Source organism: Chiloscyllium plagiosum, chromosome 13 (assembly GCF_004010195.1).
Source record: "Chiloscyllium plagiosum isolate BGI_BamShark_2017 chromosome 13, ASM401019v2, whole genome shotgun sequence".
Taxonomy (NCBI): domain Eukaryota; kingdom Metazoa; phylum Chordata; class Chondrichthyes; order Orectolobiformes; family Hemiscylliidae; genus Chiloscyllium; species Chiloscyllium plagiosum.
Genome location: NC_057722.1, coordinates 27,279,958 through 27,302,889, shown reverse-complemented (window position 1 = coordinate 27,302,889; position 22,932 = coordinate 27,279,958). Strand labels below are relative to the sequence as shown.

Below are 22,932 nucleotides of genomic sequence, written 5' to 3'. Positions count from 1 at the left end.
ATGTTTTACAAATTACTAGCAAATGTGAGATGAGTTAAGATGTATAAATCTGATTTTAAAGATGCTGAAGAAGTCAGTTAAATAACATTTGAAACATTAACATAATATTGCTTTGATTTTTACAGCGATGTTTCACCTTTATGGATAGAGGATTTATATTAAAGTTGATTGGGAGTTACATGCACACCTTTAGTCCGGGAGACCACAAGGTAGTTTTAATGAAATTCCATTGTATATAAGTGTGATTGTCTCTTTGCTAAACTTTCTCCTTAAAGGATGGCTCTGATTCTCCCAGTTATCGAACATTTATCCCATTGCCTCGTTGTCTGTTCCAACTTTTCAGGCCTGTCTGGATGGTGCAACCCTCTCTGTTCAAATAAAACTGGAGGACCTCCCACCAGTGACCAGAATGTCCAACTGACCATGTCCAAATGCCCATGACTGTCATTGGGTGCTGCCCTTGACTTAATGAGCCAGTACCCCCAGTTGAAAGCTGTCTCCATGGAATTAACTGAGGATCACTCCCCTTAGATTTTGGCATGTGAGCATTAAGCTGATTCATACACTGTGGTTTGCTACAGAGGCTGCTTGTGCATGGTGCCATTATCAGATTGACATTGAACATGTCCACTCCCTTAACTGCTGACAATGATGTCAAGCTGCCTAATTTTGTGTCTGTGCTAAACAAGGCAGATGTAAATTCTGAAGTGGAGAACTGTATTGTAGGTTGATCGCAGATGTGCCATGAGGATGTGTAGAGGCTGGTACATGTCTGATGCCAAATTCTGTAGAAGGGTGCGGGGAGGGGAGGGTAGGAGGGTCATGGGAGAGTGGGAACATGCACATTAAAGGTGAGATTAGGTACAAATGGACTGCAGTTACATGCAGTTGAGCCTGTTGCCACTCATTAACAAGATTCTCATCTTGGAGAAAGTGAGGACTGCAGATGCTGGAGATCAGAGCTGAAAAATGTGTTGCTGGAAAAGCGCAGCAGGTCAGGCAGCATCCAAGGAGCAGGAGAATCGACGTTTCGGGCATAAGCCCTTCTTCCTGAAGAAGAGCTTATGCCCGAAACGAAGATTCTCATCTTGCCATTCATACCTCTTTGTAAAATTGGACTCTTTTCAACATCAAGAATCTAATTTCTGCGGATTTCACCATATTTTCCTGACTGACTTGCCATTGCCCACTGGTCAACATTTCACCTGAATAAGGGTGACCTGAAGCTTATTGACGTGAACCATTAAATCTGCTTCTCTCTCTCTCTCGAGATTCTGTTAAGAGCTAATGATTATTTTCTGCTGATCCTTCAAAATTTCAGCATCAGCTGTATTTTGCTTTTGTACAAACAGAAGTTAAATGCTTTTTGTTCTTCAGGTGTTTCCTTGGATATTTTTGGTAGCTTGCATGTGGACAGACACTTCAGGATGGATTTTCAATTTATCATAGTGACATGAAGCCAGAACAATAGACTGACTGCCCATTGTAGAAACCCTCTTACTTTAAGAGTAGTCAATCTTCAGTGCTGGTTTTAGACCTGGACAACAACCTGAAGATACAGCCTGAAAAATCTTTTTTTTTTTTTACTGTGCATACCTTTCACAAGTGCAAGGAAATGGAGTTTCAAAATGCTGCATTAAACACAAAATGTCTGATTATAATCTGGCACCTTTGAATATCCTTTTTTATTTATATTGAATGCTGAGGAAAGTCATTGGACCATTGAGCTGAATAACTGACTGCCAAGTGCAATATTAGAAAATCTTGGCTAAGATGTCCTAAGAAATAAGCTCATACTTTTTAACTTTATAATTTCAGACTCTGTTTGAATATAAGTTTGATTTTCTTCACGAAGTTTGCAACCACGAGCACTTCATTCCTCTTAACTTGCCAACGCTGCTTTTGAAAAATAGATCAGGAAAAGAAGGTCAGTTAATGTTTTTCATTTCATGATTATGGAGGGTGGGGGAATTGCAGTGGGGAAGGTCCATAAATTCTTAGAGTGCTCAGGAACCCAATAATTTATTTTGAGTAGTTTACATTTGTTAACATTTCACAAATTAACATTTGTAAGCAATTCCACTGTTTTGTCAATGCTGTATGTGAAGAATATTTTTTGGTTGAGACTAGCAGCAGCAGTGGGAAGTAGATAAGATGGGCTAAATGCTATTCTGTATCTCTCTGAGGCCGTACGAAGGGAATAATGCCACGGATTAATAGTATCAAGCCAGATCAGATATAGCATTGGCTAGATACCTAAAAAAACACTGTAATAAACTAACCTAATAAACTAATAAAACTAAGCACCAAGTTTACCTCAAGCATTGTTTTCCACTAATTCCCACATTGTTCATTTTTGTGGCTTTTCTGAATGAGTTCTATTTCATATTCCATGATAGTCTCTTGCACCCAATTTTCATTGACTGGAACCAGATGTCAGCCTGGTCCGGCCTGGCTTGTAGTGCCTGAAGCAGCTGAGCTCTGTCAAGGAAAGCTGATTTGCACCTCCTCAGAAGAAGACAGTTCCTACTCTCCCAGTTTCTCAGTATCCAGCATGTTACCTCATTGTTGTACCAGTAGTGCAGAACACAGCATGCCGGGAGAATTCCAAAATGAAGAACTTCACATTTTCCAACTTTTTGCCCGCTCACTTAACCTTCTCACAACTTGCCTTTCTACCTATTTTTGTGTTGACTGCCAATTTGGCTATAAATTTAGCTTGTCTGGCAGAATCAGCTGGGAGTTTTCTATCCCTCTCTATTCCCTTCCACTAAAACCATGAATTAAATGTTAAATAATTACACTTTTTCTGTGAGTTCACATTTTAAACTTTAAAGAATTTCAATTAGTTGTTGGTTTTCTTTCAGAAATGAAATTATTTCAATGATGGCTGGATACATTAATCGCAATGGTCATTGCTTTGCAACATGCTATACTTGATGATTTAGCATTTTCTTCAGTCAAAACGTGGGGAGGAGGAAGCCATCGTATGTGACCATTGCCAGAATCACATTTTCTTTTGTAGGAATGGCTTCCTACTGAACCAGGCTGTTGGTGCCCTCAGTGTCCTGTTAAACCCTTTGCTGAGATTCCAAACACATCTCCTCTCATCACAATATCTGACTGGTTCCACCACCAATACATTGATGGCCTCTACTTTACCTCAATGAATATCAAATTCTCATCTTCATGTTTAAACCTCTTATGGCCTCAGCCTTCAGAAATGCTCTTAAAATTTAATTATTTAGATGTGCACTTGCATGTATGCCAAGACATACAAGGCTGTAGACCAAGGGCTATAAAATGGAAGTAAAATAGTTAGGTACTTGTTTTTGACCAACATGGATGTGACAGGCTGAAGGATGCTGTATGTGCTGTAGATTTTTCTGACTGTAAAATATCCTTTTGTAACCACAGGCTTGGTCAGCCCTTGCACTATATCATGAATCCATTCAGTATGTTGTTGCCGCTCCCCCCATCCCCCATGCACACGCACACGTCTGGGAAAAACCTTGAGACATGTTGATTTTCTTTTCATTCTTATTATAGGCATGCAACCAGAATACACCTTGACAAATGATTTTTGTCGTAGTCATTTTCTCATTGGGTTGTTACTCCGTGAAGTTGGATTTGCGCTTCAGGAAGATCAAGATATTCGACATCTGGCTATTTCTGTTCTTAAAAACCTGATGGCCAAACATTCCTTTGATGACAGATATACAGGAAAGGTGAATAATTAATATAATTATAGTTTACCAATACAGCAGATGCCACTGTTTCGTGGTGCCTTAAAAAAATTTAAAAATTCAGTTGAAGTTGACAGCTGGGATGCCAATTAAGGTTGTGTTTCTCAGCAGTGTGGAAGGTAGGTTTGGAGGATCAAGTGTTTTGGCCTGTTCTTATAATGTCCTAGCACTTGGTTAAATTATCACATTGACAGAGTCTGATTGTCTAGCCATGTGTTTAAAAGTCAGAAATTTATTCATTCATTCATTCCATCTCTCACCAAGGGCAGATCCTTGCCTCACTACCTGCTAATATTTCCTCTGAGCTGCTTTCCTTAATGCTTAGCTGCGTAGTAGTCCTTTGGAAGTTTAAACTTCCAAGCAATTATTGCTTATTCGGAGCTTGGGAGATCTTGGCAAAAACACCTTAAGAAAGCAAAACTTAAATGTTTCACAAAATTGCCAAGGCTTACACTTATTCTGACATTTAAGTAAATGTGTTTGATTAACAACTATGCTTTCTTTATAGAGTCAACAGGAACTGATAGCAACTTTGTACCTACCATTATATGGGATACTTCTTGACAACCTTCCACGAATCTTTATGAAAGATATGTTCCCATTCAATCTCAGTTCCTCCAATCCGGTTAGTGTCACATTAAGGAGTAACTAACACTGGAATAATAATGGCGAGAAAATTGGTGACTTACCCGAATGTAAACTCAATATAATGCCTGTGTCTGCGTTAGCGCAATATTTTGCCAATGTTATTAGTTCATTGGTTAATTAATGTTTTATGACAGAAACCCATAATTTTCAGCTTATATAATCAAAGTAATGATAAGTAAGAGTTGACTTTTTGAAAAAAAAATGTTCTCACAATTTCAGGGTTCCAAAGATGACTTGAGCATCACTGGTGGGTCACAGAACCAATCAACCACGCCAACAAGGAACACGAATTCCCTGGAAAGTTCAGTTTCAAAAGATGTTTTGAATTCAATAGCAGGTACCTTGTAAATTATTTTGAATCAATACCTATATTTCTCTATAGGTAATACTTATTCCCCTTATTAAGTTTTCTTCCCTTGGTTTTCTTTACCATTTATTTGTTATTAGTGCTCTGAAAAGTAGATTTTTATTCTTATTCAATTTTAAGATGTGAGCAACACTGACAAGTTGTCCATTCTTAATACAAGATGACTTTTGTTTGTCCATCCTTAACTGCCATTGAGAAGGGGAGGGGTGAGCCACTTTCTTGAACCATTGCAGTCCATCAATTAGGTTTTTCCAGAGTATTATTAGAGAAACTGCTCCAAGATTCAGCCCAACTCCAGTGAAGAAACAGTGCCAAAGTTCAAAGTCAGGATGTGGTTTGGCTTGGAAGGACCCTTGCTATTGGTGATGTCTCCATTGACAGCAACGAAGTTACAACTAATTTTCAAAAGTATATAATTAACATTAAGCAATTGTAATTATTCCTCAAATGCAAATTCTTAATCAGCATTGTTTAAGTTAATTTAATCATTTGCAAATAATTTTAATGGTACTATTTTTAGCTTTCTCATCTGTAGCTATTTCAACGGTGTCCCAGGCAGACTCCAAAGGTTCACTTGGCAGTCTGGATTCTAACTCTGGTGCATGTGAGAAATCAAGTGAAAAGATTGATTCTTCTGAGAAGGTATTATTTAAGATGTTGATAGCACTTTCTACAATATTTGAAGGCTTAATATCAACTTAATAGGCTTAACCATTTATCATACTTCATATACAACTTTGTAAAAGCGGCAGATGTTGCTGCGTTTCTGAAACATATTTGGTTTGTTTCCTTTCATTACTTCCTAGTTTGAAAATTCATGTTATGTCCTTTGCCTAGAGGGTAAGCAAACTTAGCAATGTATTCTTCCTCCTTGGTTATTTAAACAGTGTACTGCCAAACGGTGTGGGCAATCTAATAGAAAAGTAATTTCTACAAATCATAATCTTAGAGATGTCCAGTACGGAAACAGACCAGTCAACTCATCCATGCCGACCAGATATCCTAAATTAATCTAGTCTCATTTGCCAGCATTTAGCCCATATCCCTCTAAATCCTTCCTATTCATCAAGATGCCTTTTAAATGTTGAAATTGGACCAGCCTGCAGCACTTCCTCTGGCAGCTCATTCCAGACACGCACTGCCCTTGCATGAAAAAGTTGCCCCTTAGGTCCTTTGTAATTCTTTTCCCTCTCTCCTTAAACCTATGCCCTTTAGTTTTGGACTCCCCCACCCCGGGAGAAAGACCCTGTATATTTACCCTATCCATGCCCGTCATGATCTTATAAACCTCTATACGGTCACTCCTCAGCCTTTGAAGGAAAATAGCCCAATCTATTCAGCCTCTCCCTGTAGCTCAAACCCTCCAACTCTGGCAACATCCTTGTAAATATTTTCTGAACCCTTTCAAATTTCACAATATCTTTCCGATAGGAAGGAGACCAGAATTGCACTCACTATTCCAAAAGTGGCCTAACCAATGTACAGCCATAACATGACCTCCCAACTCCTATACTCAATGCACTGACCAATGAAGGCAAGCATACCAAACACATTTTTCACTATCCTATCTACCTGTGATGCCAATTTCAAGGAGTTATGAACCTGCACTATACCTCCTTTATTCACATCCAATACATGTATATAAATGACAAAAAGCAGTGGACCCAGCATGGATCCTTGTGGCAGACCACTGGTCACAGGACTCCAGTGTGTAAAGCAACCCTCCATCACCACCCTCTGTTTCCTACCTTCAAGTCAGTATCCAAATGGCTAGTTCTCCCAGTATTCCATGTGATCTAACCTTGCTAACCAATCTACCATGAGGAACCTTGTCGCACGCCTTACTGAAGTTCATCCAGATCATGTCCACCGCTCTTCGTTACTTCTTCAAGAAACTCAATCAAGTTAGTGAGACATGATTTCCCACGCACAAAGTCTCTGGAGATCTGATATAAAAGCAGGAAGTGCCAGAGAAGCACAGCAAGTTGGACAGCAACTATTTGGAGTCCAACATGGACTCTTCTTTGGAACTGAAGGGAACTGAAGAGTACTATGTTTTATGCTGTGAAAAAAACAGGGTAGAGGAATAGATGCTTCTGTAGTTCAATACTTGGTCAGTGTATGTTGTTTTCCTGCAGACACTGGTTTGAAGTTCCCTGTTGGCTGTTCGCTCTACTGCAATATCTAGGAATGGCAGTTTGTTGTAGTTTTCCTCCTCTTTAGTGAATTTTATGCCAGTAAGGGTATTATTGATGGTTTTGAAGGTTTACTGTAATTTGTTTCAATTAGTGATGACAAAAGTGTCATTCATGTAGCGGACTCAAAATTTGTGTTGGATGGTTGGCAGAGCTGTTTGTTTGAGTCTCTGCATTACTGCCTCTGCTAAGAACCCTGATATCAGAGATCCCATGGATATTCCGTTGGTTTGACTGTAGATTGTTGTTGAATACTGAACTACAGAAGCAATCATTCCAACACCCACAATCGACATTGCATTAGAACATTATTTCAACAAGCCACTACACACTGCAACACAGGGGAACTACACAGAGCAGAGGAAATCATCTATATAATGTATTCAAAAAGAATGGGTACCCAAGGAACACAGTCCACTGATGTCTCAACAGCAAACTCCAACAAGCAGACAAAACATGTGCAGAAACTCTAGCCACTCTCTCCTACATCAAAGGCATCTCAGAAATGACTGCCAGACAACTCAGACCTCTTGGCATCATGGTAGCCCACAAACCCACTAACACACTAAAACAGCAACTAATGAATTTGAAAGACCCTATACAGACAACAAGCAAAACTAATGTCATTTATAAGATACCTTGCACGAACTGTAACAAACAACTACATTGGACAAATAGGCATAAAACTAGCCACCAGGATACATGAACAACAACTAGCCACAAAAAAACATGACCCATTCTCACTAGTATATTTAAATACGCATGAGCAAGAACACCACTTTGACTGGGACAACACATCCATCCTAGGACAAGGCAAACAGACATGCATGACAATTCCTAGAAGCATGGCATTCCAACCGGAACTCTATCAACAAACACATTGACTTGGATCCCATTTACCACCCCTGAGAAAAAAGAACAGAAAATGGTGTCACCAACCCAAGGAAACCTAAACACATAAATAGAAAGTGGGCAATGCCACCAGTGTTTCATCCAGAACCTCACTGAGGTGACGAAACATCTGAAAATGAACGTTGCAGCTCAACGATCAAACCTACATCCAAAGAACACAAATGCTTAAAGAAACATACAGCAAGCTTGTAACAGTAACCCTCGAATAAATCACAACTTGTTGTGACAGCAAGTAAAATAATTAGTGTGCACTTCTGTTAGAAAAGCTAGATGTCTGTTAATTACTTTTTTTAAAGAAAGTGTGATAGTTAAAGAGTAATTTAAGAATCTGTCACAGAAGAACAAGTATAACCCAATCATGCATCAGTTTAATCACATACGTCTTCAGTGATAATGTTTGTTTTTCTCTTCAGACTCACTCAAGACCGTTGTCTTTAATTGGCTCAGCTATTCGATTTGACAAATTAGATCAAGCTGAAATGAGAAGTCTGCTTACGTGTTTCCTTCACATTATGAAAACTGTTTCTGAAGGTAAGACTCTTCTTCCTGACATCATGCCCCAGAGGATTGGAAAACGGACTCCCCTTTGTTGGTCTGATAATCACTAATGACATAATTTGGTGCTGTTGTTTAAAATGTAGTATTTTTATATTATGTTTGACGTTTATGAGATTGCTTTCTCTTGGCAAAAAAGGAGAAAGGTCATTTCTTACATTACTGGGGGCCCCCAGGTTCTAAGTAAACTTCTCTGGATGGTGTTACACCATTAAAATCTATTTAAAATACTAAATGCCTTTGTCCGAAGAGCAAAGTTTTACAGTCACCTAAAAGATTAAACCCTGAAATAGCAATCAATTCTTTAAAAAAATTTAAAACATCAATGTCAATGATTATTGACTGGAGGTGGTACAGGTATCATAATAGAGTCATGGAGACATAGAATTGTACAGCACACAAACAGACCCTGTGGTCTAACTTGTCCATGCTGACCAATTATTCTAAATTAATCCAGTCCCATTTGTCAGCATTCCACTCATATCCCTCTAAACCTTTCCTATTCATGTACCCATCCAGATGCCTTTTAAATGGTATAATGGTATTAGCCCCCATTACTTTCTTTGGCAGCTCATTCCATACATGCACACCATCTGTGTAAAAAAGTTGCCCCTTAGGTCCCCTTTTAAATCTTTCCCCTCTCTCCTTAAACCTATGTCCTCTAGTTTGGACTCCCATACTCTGGGGAGAAAAAATCTTTGGCTATTTACCCTATTCATGTCCCTCATAATTTTATAAACTGCTATAAGGTCACCCATTAGCCTCCGATACTCCAGGGAAAATAGCCCCAGCCTCTCCCTATAGCTGAAACCCTGCAACTATCTTTGTAATTCATTTCCCCACCCTTTCAAGTTTAACAAGATCTTTCCTGTAGCAAGGAGAACATAATTGCATGCGGTGTTCCATAGTGGTCTAACCATAGTCCTGTACAGCCCAACATGACCTCACAACTCCTATACTCAATGCACTGACCAATAAAGGCAAGTATATCAAGCATCTTCTTTACTACCTTCAAGGAACTATAAACCTGCGCTCCAAGGTCTCTTTCTTAGTCAACACTCCCCAGTACCTCATCATTAACCTCATAAGTCCAGCCCTGATTTGCTGTTCCAAAATGCAACACCTCACACTTATCAAAATTAAACTCCATCTGCTCCTCCTCATCCCATTGGCCATCTGATCAAGATCCCATTGTACTCTGAGATGATCCAATTTTGTTGTCATCTGGAAACTCATAATGAAGTTACCTATTTCTTTACAGTGATTCTTAAAGCCTACTGGTGCAAAGCACCATACTCGGAACTAATGGATTTCTTCAATATTTTAGAGTAAGTGGAAACTATTCAGTTGTCTATTTCTTGGTGATCTGATCCAAAAAAAAACTGTCAAATTGAAAATGTACAAAGATAGTATTACAAATATGTCTAGCATTACAGCCATGCAATAAAATAAAATCAGAAATGGTATGCTTTCATACTACATTGATGTATCAACTTACTATGCCAGTGGGATGAGACCTGTCTCTTCAGTCTCTCTATGACTAGTCTGAGGTCTTCTCCCTGTCAATATTAAGGACAGATTAAGAACACTTCTGCAGAAAAGGAGAAAAATCTTATGTTTACAAAACTTCAATTGTTAATGTTTGCTGCTTTCCGCTTGCTTATTAAGGAATGCTGTGCAGTGAAATGGCAAATCAGATGGGGATACAATTCCATGGGCAATATTTTTAGATGGGGAAGTTTTCTCATCCAGCCACCCAAGGACTCAATGGGGAATGTAACCCTGCCAATATCACAGCCCCACAGCTATATCATCATTGGCAAGGCATTAGTCAGCTAAGGGTTAGAATTCCACCTGCCTCTTTCATCTGGTTGGCAAGCAGCTCTATGTTTTCAGCAGAGGTAATAGCCACTGCTGCAACTACAGATAGCCTCCAGAAAGGAGGAGCTAATGTAGGCCAAATTTCTTCTAAGTCTGGTGTATTAGTAAAGCCTAGCTAGCATGCTCCAGTGAACAGGGTGAATGATGTGGGGATTTATTGGTCAATGGGGAGAGGGTATGACTTTGTGACTCAATGCCTCCAACTGACACAGGGAATCCCAAAGGAGGTCTCCTCCACCAACCCAACCTCATGTTGCCCAACATCAACAACCCTGATAAAGACTACCAGGCTGCCCATCTGGTGTAGGCCCTTCTCCCTGCTGCAGATAAACCACAATGGTAGTGGTTCGGGCCATCCACTGCCTTTGAGAAATGGGAGGTGGGTTGGTGGTGGACAGGCCACGTACTGCATTTATGAGTCCACCAGCCCCTCAATTCTGCATCCAACCCCAATCTATGCTGACATGGTCAAATCCCCATCATATTTAGTCATTATCTGGGAGTGTTAAATAAGTAATTAAAGTCAATGGAATTTAAATGTCTCAATATTTAAAGTGTTATTACCTTTTATTCTATACAATTTTCTGCATTCATATATATTAGAAAAGGCTAAATGCATGATCTAATTATTTTAATTCTGTTAGATGTTTTGAAGAAAAAAGTATTCAATTTATTTTAGAACAAGTGATTCCTGGCTGTTCAATGGTGATGTAAGCAAATTAATTGCTGCATTCAATGCTGAACATTCTAAGGTGCTGCTGTGAATTAAATGGCACTGACCTCATCAATAGTAACAGCTTGGCCAGAGATCCTGCCCATCTGGATCCATTTGTTTCTTCTTCCATGCCAGATATTTAACCTAACACTTTGTTTCCAAAAGAAATCACCAAATGAAAACATCAGGCAATTCATTTACATAATATCAAGTACACTTACAACATTTTTGTTTGTTTCATTCAGAGTTTGTATTCAACATTTCCGATTCCTAGGAAAGAGGCACGTGGCAAGGTAATGATCTTTGCAATATTAAGAGTTTGAAGGAGAATAATTAAAAGCTGCCTTTATATTGTACTTTCAACATAAAATGTTCCAAGGCATTTCACAGGCTCATGATCAAATAAAATCTTATGCTTCAACCAAATGAAGAGATTCAAACTGATAATCAGTTGGAAAAACAATAGGCTTGAAGGATCAAATAAGAGAGAGAGGTAGCAAGATGGATAAGTTTAATGAAGGAATTCCAGAGCGTAGGGCCAAGGCACTTGAAGGCATGGTACCAATAGTGACGCAATGACCATTGGGAATGCAGTATTGGCCAGATAGAGAAGTGTGCAGAGATCTCAGAGTTGTTGGAATGGAGAATGAGCTGGTAGCAAGAAGGTAGGCCCTAGGAAAGTTTGAAAACAAAAGGGAGGATTTTTAACCTGAGGAATTGTCAGACAATTTCAGAATGTGTTACTTTTGAATCACTTGCTTTTGGCTTCATGTAAGGACCAGGAGTTGATAAAATGCATAACTTAATCATTCAAATCTTGTTCTGTGCTTCGTAGTTAGCCTCAGCCAGACAGATTTTACAAGTAGCATCAGCAAATTCTCAGTTACAGAGGAGAAAGACTGAAACTGCAAAGTTGGCCAGCGCTTGGAAAAGACCTGCGAATTACCATTGGCCGGAAACGAGTTGTGGCTACAAAAGCAGATCAGAGGCTCAGTATACTGCAGTGAATAATTCATCTCCTGACTTCCCTAAAACCTGTCTACCATCTACAAGGCAAAAGACAGGAGTATGATGGCATACTCCCCACTTACCTGAATGTGGGCAGCTCCAATACCACTCAAGACCTTAACATCATTCCAAGATAAAGCAGCCTGCTTGATTGACATCACACCCACAAACACTCATTCCCTCCACCACCGCGGCTCAGTTGCAGCACAGTTCCCTCCACCACAGATAAGATGCACTGCAGGAATTCACCTCCTTAGACAGTGCCATCCATGATCACTTTTCTACAATAACAAGGGCCATGTGAACACCACCACTAGCAAGTCCCATTCCGAACCATTTACTTATCTGACTTGAAATATATTGCTGTCTATTTACTGTTGCTGATTCAAAGTCCTAGAATTCCCTCCCTAGCAGCATTGTGTGTGCACCCACATCAAATGGACTGCAAGGTTTCAAGAATACAGGCACACCACCACTCTTTCAAGGGCAATTAAGAATGGACAATAAATACTGTTCCAGTCAATGACACCCACATCCCATGAATGAATTTGAAAAGAAGAATGTTTTCAAGAAGGTATTGGATATAGTTCTTAAGGCTAACAGGATCAAAGAGTAGGAACAGGGCATTGAATTGGAAGATCAACCATGATCATATTGAATGGCAAAGCAGACTCAAAGGGCCGAATGGCCTATTCCTGCTTTACAAAATTATCGTTAGAAGGAACTACTGAGCACAACATTCTTAGTGAAGCACAATCCTGTGAGCTCTTTGTATTTGATATTGCAGTCCGGGACAGAAGGAATGGGGTGCGGTGTTAGAGGAAATGGTTAATAGTAGAGAACAGAAACAGGGAGATATCTTTTGCTGTCCAGATTAATCATGGAGTTATGGGAGATTTTGGCTGAGAAGTTTGATGCCTCATGATTTTGGTATGGTCAACCAGATCTAGTGATGAATGGCTAAGTCAGTTATGTCTGTGTTCTGCACACATATACACTCCCTGATCTGACAGGGCCAAGTCAGGAGTGTGGAAAAGAATACACATTTAATGATATGTTATGATAAAAGTTGTGAAGCTTTGTTTCATGACAAATCATATTCTCAAAGTATTTCTATGGCATGATAACTGGCCTGATGTGCATTTACATTTTTTTAAATTCTTACACACATTTTGAATAAAAGCAATTAACTTCTGAAGCTGTAAAATTTTCACAACCTACCTCCATGTTCAACTCCAAATCATCCATGTTCAACAGCTATTCTGGACTTTGATGTTTTTTCTCTAGCTTATTATATACAGCTGTAATCACCTTACCTTGTGTTTATTTGAAACAGGAAATTAGCTGCTGCAGCTAAACTCGCACAAGTTAGCCAGGGGAATGGAACTCTGAAAGGATCTAACCCGACTCATCAAAGTACTGGGCTTCTCTCTCAATGGTAACTCCTATCAATAAGTTCAAATAAATAGTGTCCAATCTATTTTATTGACCTATCATTGGAGTGTAATCAGCTGAGTAAACAACTGATACAATTGACTTGAGGTGGCGCCATGTGTGTCAGTTAAAAGGCAACATTCCTATTGTGTCTGTTACCTATTGATGGTGATAACACGTACCTCTGGCATGTTTTATGCTAAAATGATCAGCTTAAGTTGGTTGCAGCAGTTAAGTTGTTGTATTGATGTGTATCCAGTGTTCTCAATGTCGTGTTTAATCATGTAACACACTACAGGTCTCAACTTTAACCTATTACAAGTCAGTGCTGTGAATGACACAATTACTCCAATTAATATTTATCTATACAATAGAGAATGATGATATATTTGTCACCTGGTATTTCAAGTATTTATGTCAATGTGCTTGCAGAAAATCTGAAAAGTTTAACTGAAATATACAAATAGGAGGAAATAATATTGTTTTCCCAAAGTAGTGAAGTTTCAACTTTAGTAACTGTTTTAATTTGATTTAAACAAAATAACTCAGTAAAGCAGTTTAGAAACTGAAGCTTTTGTATTTTATATTATGCCTTTTTATTTGTCAGGATACATTCAGGTCATGATGGACATAGACATGGAAGGTCCCAGACAATGCCTATAATACGTGGAAAGAATGCACTTTCAAACCCCAAACTGTTGCAAATGATGGATGCTTCCAACATAATGTCCAGTATGTTTTTAAAAATATTAACATTGAGTATTCATTCTTTTTGCAGATGATATATTGCTTTGTGCATCCTCTTAAAAAATAGAAATTGTGTTGAATTGATCTTTAGATACATTGACAAAATGTTAGCAAAATCACCCAAAGCTTAAAAGTCCATAACTTGAAATTGTATATGGCTTGTAAAGTGTAAAATATCTCAATATGCAGCATACATCAGGATTAACGATTAATGGTGATAACTAACTCTAGCATTCCCTACGTTGAACTGATCAGCTTAAGCTGGTTGCAGCAGCTTTGCTGTTACATTGGTTGTATCCAGTCCTTTCAATTTCACGGTTAATCATGTAACACACTGCAAGTCTGAAGGAGGAGGTATTTTGGACTTAGCTGAAGGTATGTTCAAAAGAAAAATATTTTAAAGTAGTGCAGAAGTGCGAAGTAGTGCAGAAACGTTGAGGTGTGCAGGAGAAGGGTTCTGAAGCGTGTGATAAGGGCAGCTGCAGATCCTAGAATGCACAATAAAGACAAGTTGGAGAACTGATGGTGCACACACACACACTGGGGTTTCTAAGAGGTTGAAGGAAGAGATCAGTTGAAACCTAATAAACTGTTCAAAATTGCCACAAGCTTGAAAATCGGCTGAAACATAGGAGAGTGAAAATGTAGGTTATGCGAAGGGTGATGTAACTAAGGAGTAGACTCCCAGAGAAGTAGTGAATAGAGAATTGGATAGGTATTTTAGGGACTGAATGCTTGAGAGATCTTAATTTTTGGCACTGATCAGAAAGACAGCAATCTTTTACATTCCTGGACTCTGCCTTATTTAAAAATTAGTCGTGAAGCATGTACAGTGGAATCTCGATTATCCAAATGTGATGGGTGGGCACTACTTCACGGTGGCTCAGTGGTTAGCACTGCTGCCTCACAGCACCAGGGTCCCAGGATCGATTCCAGCCTCAGGCAACTGACTGTGTGGAGTTTGCACATTCTCCCCGTGTCTGCTTGGATTTCCTCCGGGTGCTCCGGTTTCCTCCCACAGTCCAAAGATGTGCAGATCAGGTGAATTGGCCATGCTAAATTGTCCATAGTGTTAGGTGCATTAGTCAGAGGGAAATGGGTCTGGGTGGGTTATTCTTTGGAGGGTCGGTGTGGACAGGTTGTGCCGAAGGGCCTGTTTCCACACTGTAGGGAATCGTTCGGAAAATCGATTAAATGCCTTTCCTCTGGGGCTCGGAGTTTTTAAAGTCTGCTCCCTATTCAGGAGACTGCAGCAGCACATAGCGCGCGAGATCCCGCCCCCAAAACCACTCCCCTCTCGTTCCCCCTCCCGTCCAACCCCGCCCCCAGCACAAAGCATGCGATCTCCCACCCACAACACAACCCCCTCACCGCCACCCATCCACCCCGGCCCCTCTCCGGGGCAGCTGGACTATACACCAAAACAAGACTGTTGCTGCCACTGCCTTTGTGGGGTAAGTTTCCAAATAGCACACACACAGACACAGCCACACACACAACTTTTTACTGCAGTTTTTTGACAGTTTCCGTGTTTGCCCGTACAGGACAATATTGGAGAGATTATTCCTGGGAAGGGGAAGGGAGGGGTTAGGGTACACCCCTCTGTAGAACTCCAGGGAAAGTGTGGGTAGAGAGAGCAGGCAGGAGGTCAGTTATTTGGAGACGGTGCCTGTTTAATCACTGTAAACAAAAGACATGATCACTGCCGGATGTAATGTTTCTATCGGGATCTCGAGATCTCCTTCGGATAATCCAATTTTCGGTATTCGGATAATCGAGTTTCCTCTGTAAATAGATTCTAGATGATGTATATAATTCTCAGTGTTTGGTGATTTTGATCACATTTTATTATCTCATAATTATATGTGAAGTGCAATAGGCAGACTGGTTTTAGACTTAAATTCAAATTCAGTTCATTGTTTTCAGCCTAAATTTCTAGTGTGGAGTGATTGTAAGCAACAAATAGATTACAAAATCACCCAAATTGAATTATTGTCCTATATTTGACATGTGCTGCCATTTAGTGGTTTTCAAAAATGAGTTTCATATACAGTACTGTCAATGCACATCTTTTAGAACAAAAATTGACACTAACTTTGTACCGTCTCAGTTTGGCTTAATAACTGACTGCCTTTGACACTACATTCATTTAGATGGTTCTCCAACTGAGATGGATACCTTGCTGCTTATAGATGTAGAAGCAAATATCGCAACAGAAGTTGGCATTACAGTGCTTGAGATCATCTGTCTTTTTACTCAGGCCCATCAGGTACTTATGACAATATTGATTTTTCTTTTACTGACAAAATACATTGATATATGAATTTGAGATTGCATTAAAGCACTACAGATACTGTTAATTAAGTGCTAACGGAGTGTAATCCAATGCTTTTAATTGTCCTGATTGCAACTCCACAGTGAAATTTATAATTGATAGGATTTTTGGAAAATTTTACATTTTAGATTGTCCCAAATATTCTTTTGTAAAAACTGCAACATTGTATTCACATATTCATATTCTTTCCTATTAAAATATGACAGTTCCTTGTAGGTTCCAAGAACACCTATGAACAGTTGCCTTACAGTGATAATGATTGATTTTTACTTTATAATGAAATTAAAATGGTTGATGATGGAGTAAGATAGAAAATATGTTGTGTAAGTTCAAATGTTGGATAACATAGCTTTTTTAAAAAAATAAGTGCTGGAGATTTTTCTTCTAAGGCCCAAACTTAAAACACATTGGAACTATTTGCCAAAATGGTGAAAATGGTAGAAGTGATCTTGTCCTAGTTCTAAACTCGTTATTCTGATTCCAATAGGAGCAGGCCTGGGGTCATGCCAGGTCTGAGGTCATGTCCACTTTACTGAAGCAGTAGCCATTTAAGTCACCAGCTTCCTGCACTGATGTGAAATTTTGGTTTCCCTGTAGCATGAAACCCAAAGCATAGGCATAAGACCTGCTAAGACTCCTGAACTTTTATGATTTGTTTGGATCGCTCAGGTACTTCTTTGAGTAGGTAATATGCTCCAGTGGATATGGTCTTGAGATATCTCTGGGGAGGGGTGCTGGTACACTTTGGTGAGGTCATCAGGTATTTTTTAATGATTCTTAACACTGGGGAGGATTGTGCCGAAAAGGTGCAGAAATTTCTTGGAGCTATTAAATCTATGAAAAAATATCAAGATCTTCAGTAAGTTGCAAATCTACCAGGAACCATCAAAATGTGTTTTTTATGAATTAGAGTGATTTGCTCAAGACAGTTAGCAATATAGAAATGTAGGTAATAGAACACTGTTTTGTATGTACATGGGGTCTAGTGGATATTAAATGAGTTGGCATGTTAGTGGGTGGAGCCATGGGTTGGCATGGCTTGGTGCTAAGTCTGTACAGGGGCTGTAAGGGACCATGAGGGATAGATAGAGGAGATAAAGTTTTATAGGGGGTTTGGGGGTCAATGAGGGATATATAGAGGTCATTAGGGGCGGAGAGAGTGCTGGGGTGAGGGAATAGTGAGAGAGATGAGAGCTGGAGGAATTTCTTATGTTTTATTCTTTTATTTTAACTTTTGGGCACAGAGCTAATGGCTCCAGGCAAGCTTGCCACCCAGATCACCTCAGACCGCAACAGTGTTCTCTGCTCTTCCAAGGGTCACCCCAGTTCAACTTCCGATCTAGCCCCCAATCCTGGCTCAGTCTAAAAATTGGGAATGAAGGTGGTCATTTGTAAAGGTCAGATTAATGGAGTTGAAATTCTCCTAAGTCCTCCCACTCTTCCAGGAATAAACATTGGAACCTAGAATATCCAGTTTGAATCATAATGAGAGTGTAGGAGGTAGTCTGCAAAACTTGTGATTTTTATTAATACACAGGAATTAATCATTTTTAAATCGGATTTTGCAGAAACAATTGCAACAGGACGATGGACAGAATTCCACAATGAAAAGAGTTTTTGACACCTATTTGCTGTTCCTGCAAGTTAATCAGTCATCAGCTACTTTGAAACATGTGTTTTCAGCTCTTCGACTATTTGTTTCCAAGGTGCAGTAAATAGTGTTAAATAACAAAATATTCTGCATTATTGCTAGCATCCAATGGGTGAACCATTAAATTATCACACCTTCTGACAATATAGCAATGAGAATAAATAATAAAAATGATGTAATAATGTGCAGGGTACATTTTGTGTTCTGCTTCAGCAACCTCTTGGTTTGATGATGATTTTGATCAGACTTCCAGCTGCCCTAATCCGAGTGTTGTTAAATCCTAAATCAGATATCCCTAACTCCAAAACCAATCTTTCATCAGCCTGCTTTCCATCTTGCTTTATTTCCAGACTTGAAAAAAGTAATATCTATAAATTATATACCTATATGCATGATTATATCAAGATTCCAGTTTACAGTGTTCATTAAATTTTGTTACTCTGTCCATTTTATAACATGAAACTTTCAACAGAAATCCCAAAATACCATGTAACAATTTCAACAGTTTTCGTGGTTCAGACTCCTGGACTCCATCCCTAAAAGCATTGTGCATCTAACTAAACCCATGGACTTCAATTTTACATAAAGGCAGCTCAGCACCACCACCTCAAAGACAGTTAAGAATGGTGAATGATGCTTAGCCAACCAGCAATGACCACATCTCACAAATGACTTTAAAAAGTGCTTTAATAACTGTGAGCCAGTGGTTCTGCTGGAATATTTTACAGTAGATTAGCACAATGCCACCTTACATGAATGTTATTTCCTCAGCTTGCCGAAATTAATTTCACAGAGATCTACTCAAGCTATTTAAAAACAACTCCTAATAAAACACCACAACATAAGAACTAGAAGTCGGCAAAGGTCATTTGGCCACTAAACCTCCTGCACTTCCATTCATTAAGATCACGAATGATCAGATGTGGCCTCAGCACAACTCTCCTGTCTATCCCCGATAATCCTTCACTTTCTTATTGATCAAAAGTACCTACTTAACACAGCATTGATTGTATTCACTGAAGCAACTTTATTCGCTCTCTGTTAAAAATGTTCCACTGACTGATGGTCTTCTGACAGAAAAAAATAAAACTATCTCAGTTTTAAATGAGAGACTTCTAATTTTTAAACCGTGTACCTCCACCCCTTTCTACCCTGTCAAGTCCCAATTTTAAATATTTTAATAAGATCACCTCCCATTCTTCTAAACCTCACAGTTCTTAATCATGCTATGTACAGCAAGCTTGTAATTAATTGGCGACTATGGGACCAGCAATATTCTGAACAGGTTGATTAAATGTTCTGATTGATCAAGAGGGCCATATAATCAATGCAAAAACACACACTAAATAATAGGTAACGCAGGAGGGTACAGTTAACTTTATTAATGACATAGATCACTTAAATAATAATGTATTTTGCTTTAAGTAAAACTTACTAGAAGAGAACCTTCTCCCATGCACCCTCAACTGACTACTTGGACATCATGGAGATCATGATAACACAGTAAATTTCCAATATTTCAGGTGTATTAGTTTTGCCGGTTCATTGGGAGTGCTGGTTCATAAGGTGCTGGATAAAACAAAGTTTGCTGTATTTCTAAATGCTCTACTGTCACTCTCTTTCTATAGACGCTTACATTTTCCCCTTAACAGACATTAAGCCAACTCGCCTATAACTATTTGTTTTTTTGTCTCTTTCTCTTTTCAAATAAAAGTTTTGCAGTGTCAATTTTCCAACCTTCTGGGACTTTTCCAGAATCAAGGGATTCCTAGAAGATTGCTACCAGCACATCCATTATTTCTGTAAAAATGCATTCCATCAGGTCCTAGTAATGTAACCCACCCATTCCAGGAAGGCAGTTCAGCGAATCTCGTTGAATTGCTTGTAATGCAATGATATCCTTACTTGTGTATAAGAAGACAAAAGTTGCACACAGTACGCCAGCTGTTGTCTCACCAAGACCCTGTACAAGTGCAGTAAGACTTCCTTGCTCACATACACAAACACACTTGCAATGAAGGCAGCCATACTATTTACCTTCCTAACTGCAAGCTGCACCTGCATGCTTGCTTTCAATGACTAGTGTACAAAGACACATAGGTCCCTTTGCACATCAATGTTCCCTAACCTATCACAATTTAAGTAATACACTGCCTTTCTGTTTTTCCAACTAATTGATGACTTCACACTTATCCATATTATATTGCAACTGCCCATTCAGTCATTCATTCTAAACCATCTTGAAATTACTTGAAGTTTATTTGTATGCTAACTATCCACACTGGATATATACTTCCAGTCTGCAACTCTGACACTCTTAAACATTTTGAATTAGATTATATTGAACTATTTTTGAATGTCGGAACCCATTTATAGTCAATTAGTAGCAATACAAATGATCTCAATACATGTCATGGATCAAAAATTTGTGCATTGTCAAATCTGTTCTAATGGCACGGTTGAAGTATCCTGTTAATTTTGAAAATATATGATGTTATTTAATGTCAATCGTGCAGTACTAAAAGATTTCATACCTTCTATTTCTCACCAGTTCCCTGCAGCTTTGTTTCAAGGTCGTGCTGAGCTCTGTGGCATGCTCTGCCATGAAATCCTAAAATGTTGCAACCACAGGTCAAGTTCAACTCAAAGCGAAGCTTGCGCCTTGCTCTATCTCTTTATGAGAAGGAACTTTGAATTTACGAAAGGAAAATCAATAGTCAGATCTCATCTTCAGGTTTGTGACGATCTTGTCAGTTTATAAAATTCAGCTGCATATTTTTAAAACATTGTCCTTTGTGTAAACTGAATAAGTGGAAATCAGCTATTTCGAAATTATTCTGTTCTTTAATCAGTAGAATACCACAGATCAACTAATGATGTATTTCTTGTGATATTTATTAACGTTTTCTTACATTTCTGTTAAAAAGACAGCGAATTAAGGCTCTTGATGAACACTACAGCTGTGTATAACTCCACATGGAATTTGTGTTTTGTAATTCAGCAAAACAATTCAGTATTGTCCGACACCTTGTACAGGATTTTCCCTCCAGGGAGGAAACTGGGGTTGGGATTGTTTTTGAATCCAGAAATCTGCCTCCTGGGAGACACAGTCACTGAGCCTGATTTCACAGCAATATCCCTTTAACTGACTTGAAGATGGGCTCACCATCTAATTAAGGACAGCAGGTTCTCAAAGCTAGAAGGCTCAGATGTCTTGCAGCTTTAAAGGAGCAGCAGTAGGACAGGAAGGAACAGTCTCTTCAAATAAAGGGACCCTCGCTCCAGTATTCTTGTCAAATTAATTTTTTTTTAAAATTGGATCTTGCAGCCAGATGTGGGGCAGGGTGTGGGGATCAGGAGCAAATTCCTCTATAGGACAAATCTCTGGTTGTTTTTACACCCAGCAGGCAGAGAGAGCCACTTGGGCTTTGCTGGAGCATGGTCTGTCACTGAATGCCACATCCAAGTATCTAACCATTCTGCCTTTATCTTGGATGCTGACTGGACAATCCGTTTGACCACACGCTGCCTGCAGGTGGGATTGCCCTGCTCCAGGGTGATGCTGTGGTATAGTGGTAATGTCACTGGACATTAGGACAATCCAAAGCCCATCCTGGTAACCTGGGTACATCTCCCTTCTGTTGGTTGAATTTAAACTCAGCTGATAAAATCCAGACTTTAAAATTACCTTGAGCAGCGGTGAACATGCAACTGTCATTGATTGTTGTCAAAACCATCTGATTTACGAATGCCTTTCAGGGAAGGAAATCTTCCATCTTTACTCGGTTGGCCTACATGTGACTCCAGACCAAGAACAATGAGGTTGACTCTGAATTCCCTCCGAAATGGCCTATCAAGACACCCAGCTTGGGGGCAATTGGGGATGGGCAGAAATGCTGAATATGACAGTGGCACCCACATCTCATAAAAGAATAAAGGGAAAAAAAAACAGAGTGGGAAGCTCAAATTCTGCCCCTTGAAATGGCAACTTCCTCTGCACATTAAGTGTGCCAAAAAAGGCAATTTTGTTGCATGCAATAGATAGAGGAATTAGTTCCTCTTGTAATAGGCAGCTAACAGATTTTAAATTTACTAGTCATAAAAACAATATGGTAAATGGCATATGCTGTACATAGTTTGTCAGCAATACACTGCCAGTCATCTTGGTGCAAACACCAAAAGGCACATCTGGGGTTTTACAAGGTGTCAAACACCAAAAACAAATATTCATTCCTTTGCTTGTGCAAACATGGAGCTGCATATCATGAAGGTTCTTTCTAAAGCTGAGCTGCTATGATTTTGGCCCAGTTATGATATGGAGAATCATTTCTATTTGTGGCTTAAATGATGGTCTAGTTCAACAATTCATATGGGATCAAAATGAAGCATAGGCCATGCAGCACTGGCAGCCATTACTTTCCATCACAGGCACTATCCCCCTCTTATTCTCAATCATTGCCTATCCTCTCTTCCCCCATCCACCTCACACTCTACTATTGATCATCACACTGCCACTTCCTCCTGAACTTTTCCCTGCTTGTCCACGAGCTGCCTGATGAAGTTAAAGCCTGTGTTTACTAACAACTTGCCTGGGGGCTCACACACATTGCTGCAGCTCTGGTCTGACATAAATATCTGGTGAGGAGAAAGTGAGGTCTGCAGACGCTGGAGATCAAAGCTGAAACTTTATTGCTGGAACAGCACAGCAGGTCAGGCAGCATCTAGGGAACAGAAGATT

At 39.3% G+C, this 22,932-nt stretch overlaps 1 protein-coding gene across 9 annotated transcripts in view; it reads left to right on the top strand.

The window, feature by feature from the left end:
- The window catches only part of dock10 (dedicator of cytokinesis 10), a 333,676-nt gene that overhangs the window by 246,256 nt on the left and 64,488 nt on the right, over positions 1-22,932 (top strand). For 8 of the 9 annotated variants that reach the window (XM_043702107.1, XM_043702109.1, XM_043702103.1 and 5 more), the window contains 14 exons: positions 126-209; positions 1,819-1,927; positions 3,550-3,728; positions 4,255-4,371; positions 4,614-4,731; positions 5,282-5,403; positions 8,282-8,399; positions 9,685-9,751; positions 11,265-11,312; positions 13,364-13,465; positions 14,069-14,193; positions 16,362-16,477; positions 18,112-18,249; positions 20,746-20,928. In XM_043702107.1, coding sequence (XP_043558042.1) covers positions 126-209; positions 1,819-1,927; positions 3,550-3,728; positions 4,255-4,371; positions 4,614-4,731; positions 5,282-5,403; positions 8,282-8,399; positions 9,685-9,751; positions 11,265-11,312; positions 13,364-13,465; positions 14,069-14,193; positions 16,362-16,477; positions 18,112-18,249; positions 20,746-20,928 — 1,626 coding nt within the window. The remainder of the gene's footprint in view (positions 1-125; positions 210-1,818; positions 1,928-3,549; positions 3,729-4,254; positions 4,372-4,613; positions 4,732-5,281; positions 5,404-8,281; positions 8,400-9,684; positions 9,752-11,264; positions 11,313-13,363; positions 13,466-14,068; positions 14,194-16,361; positions 16,478-18,111; positions 18,250-20,745; positions 20,929-22,932) is intronic. The other variant, XM_043702105.1, reaches the window with a different exon arrangement.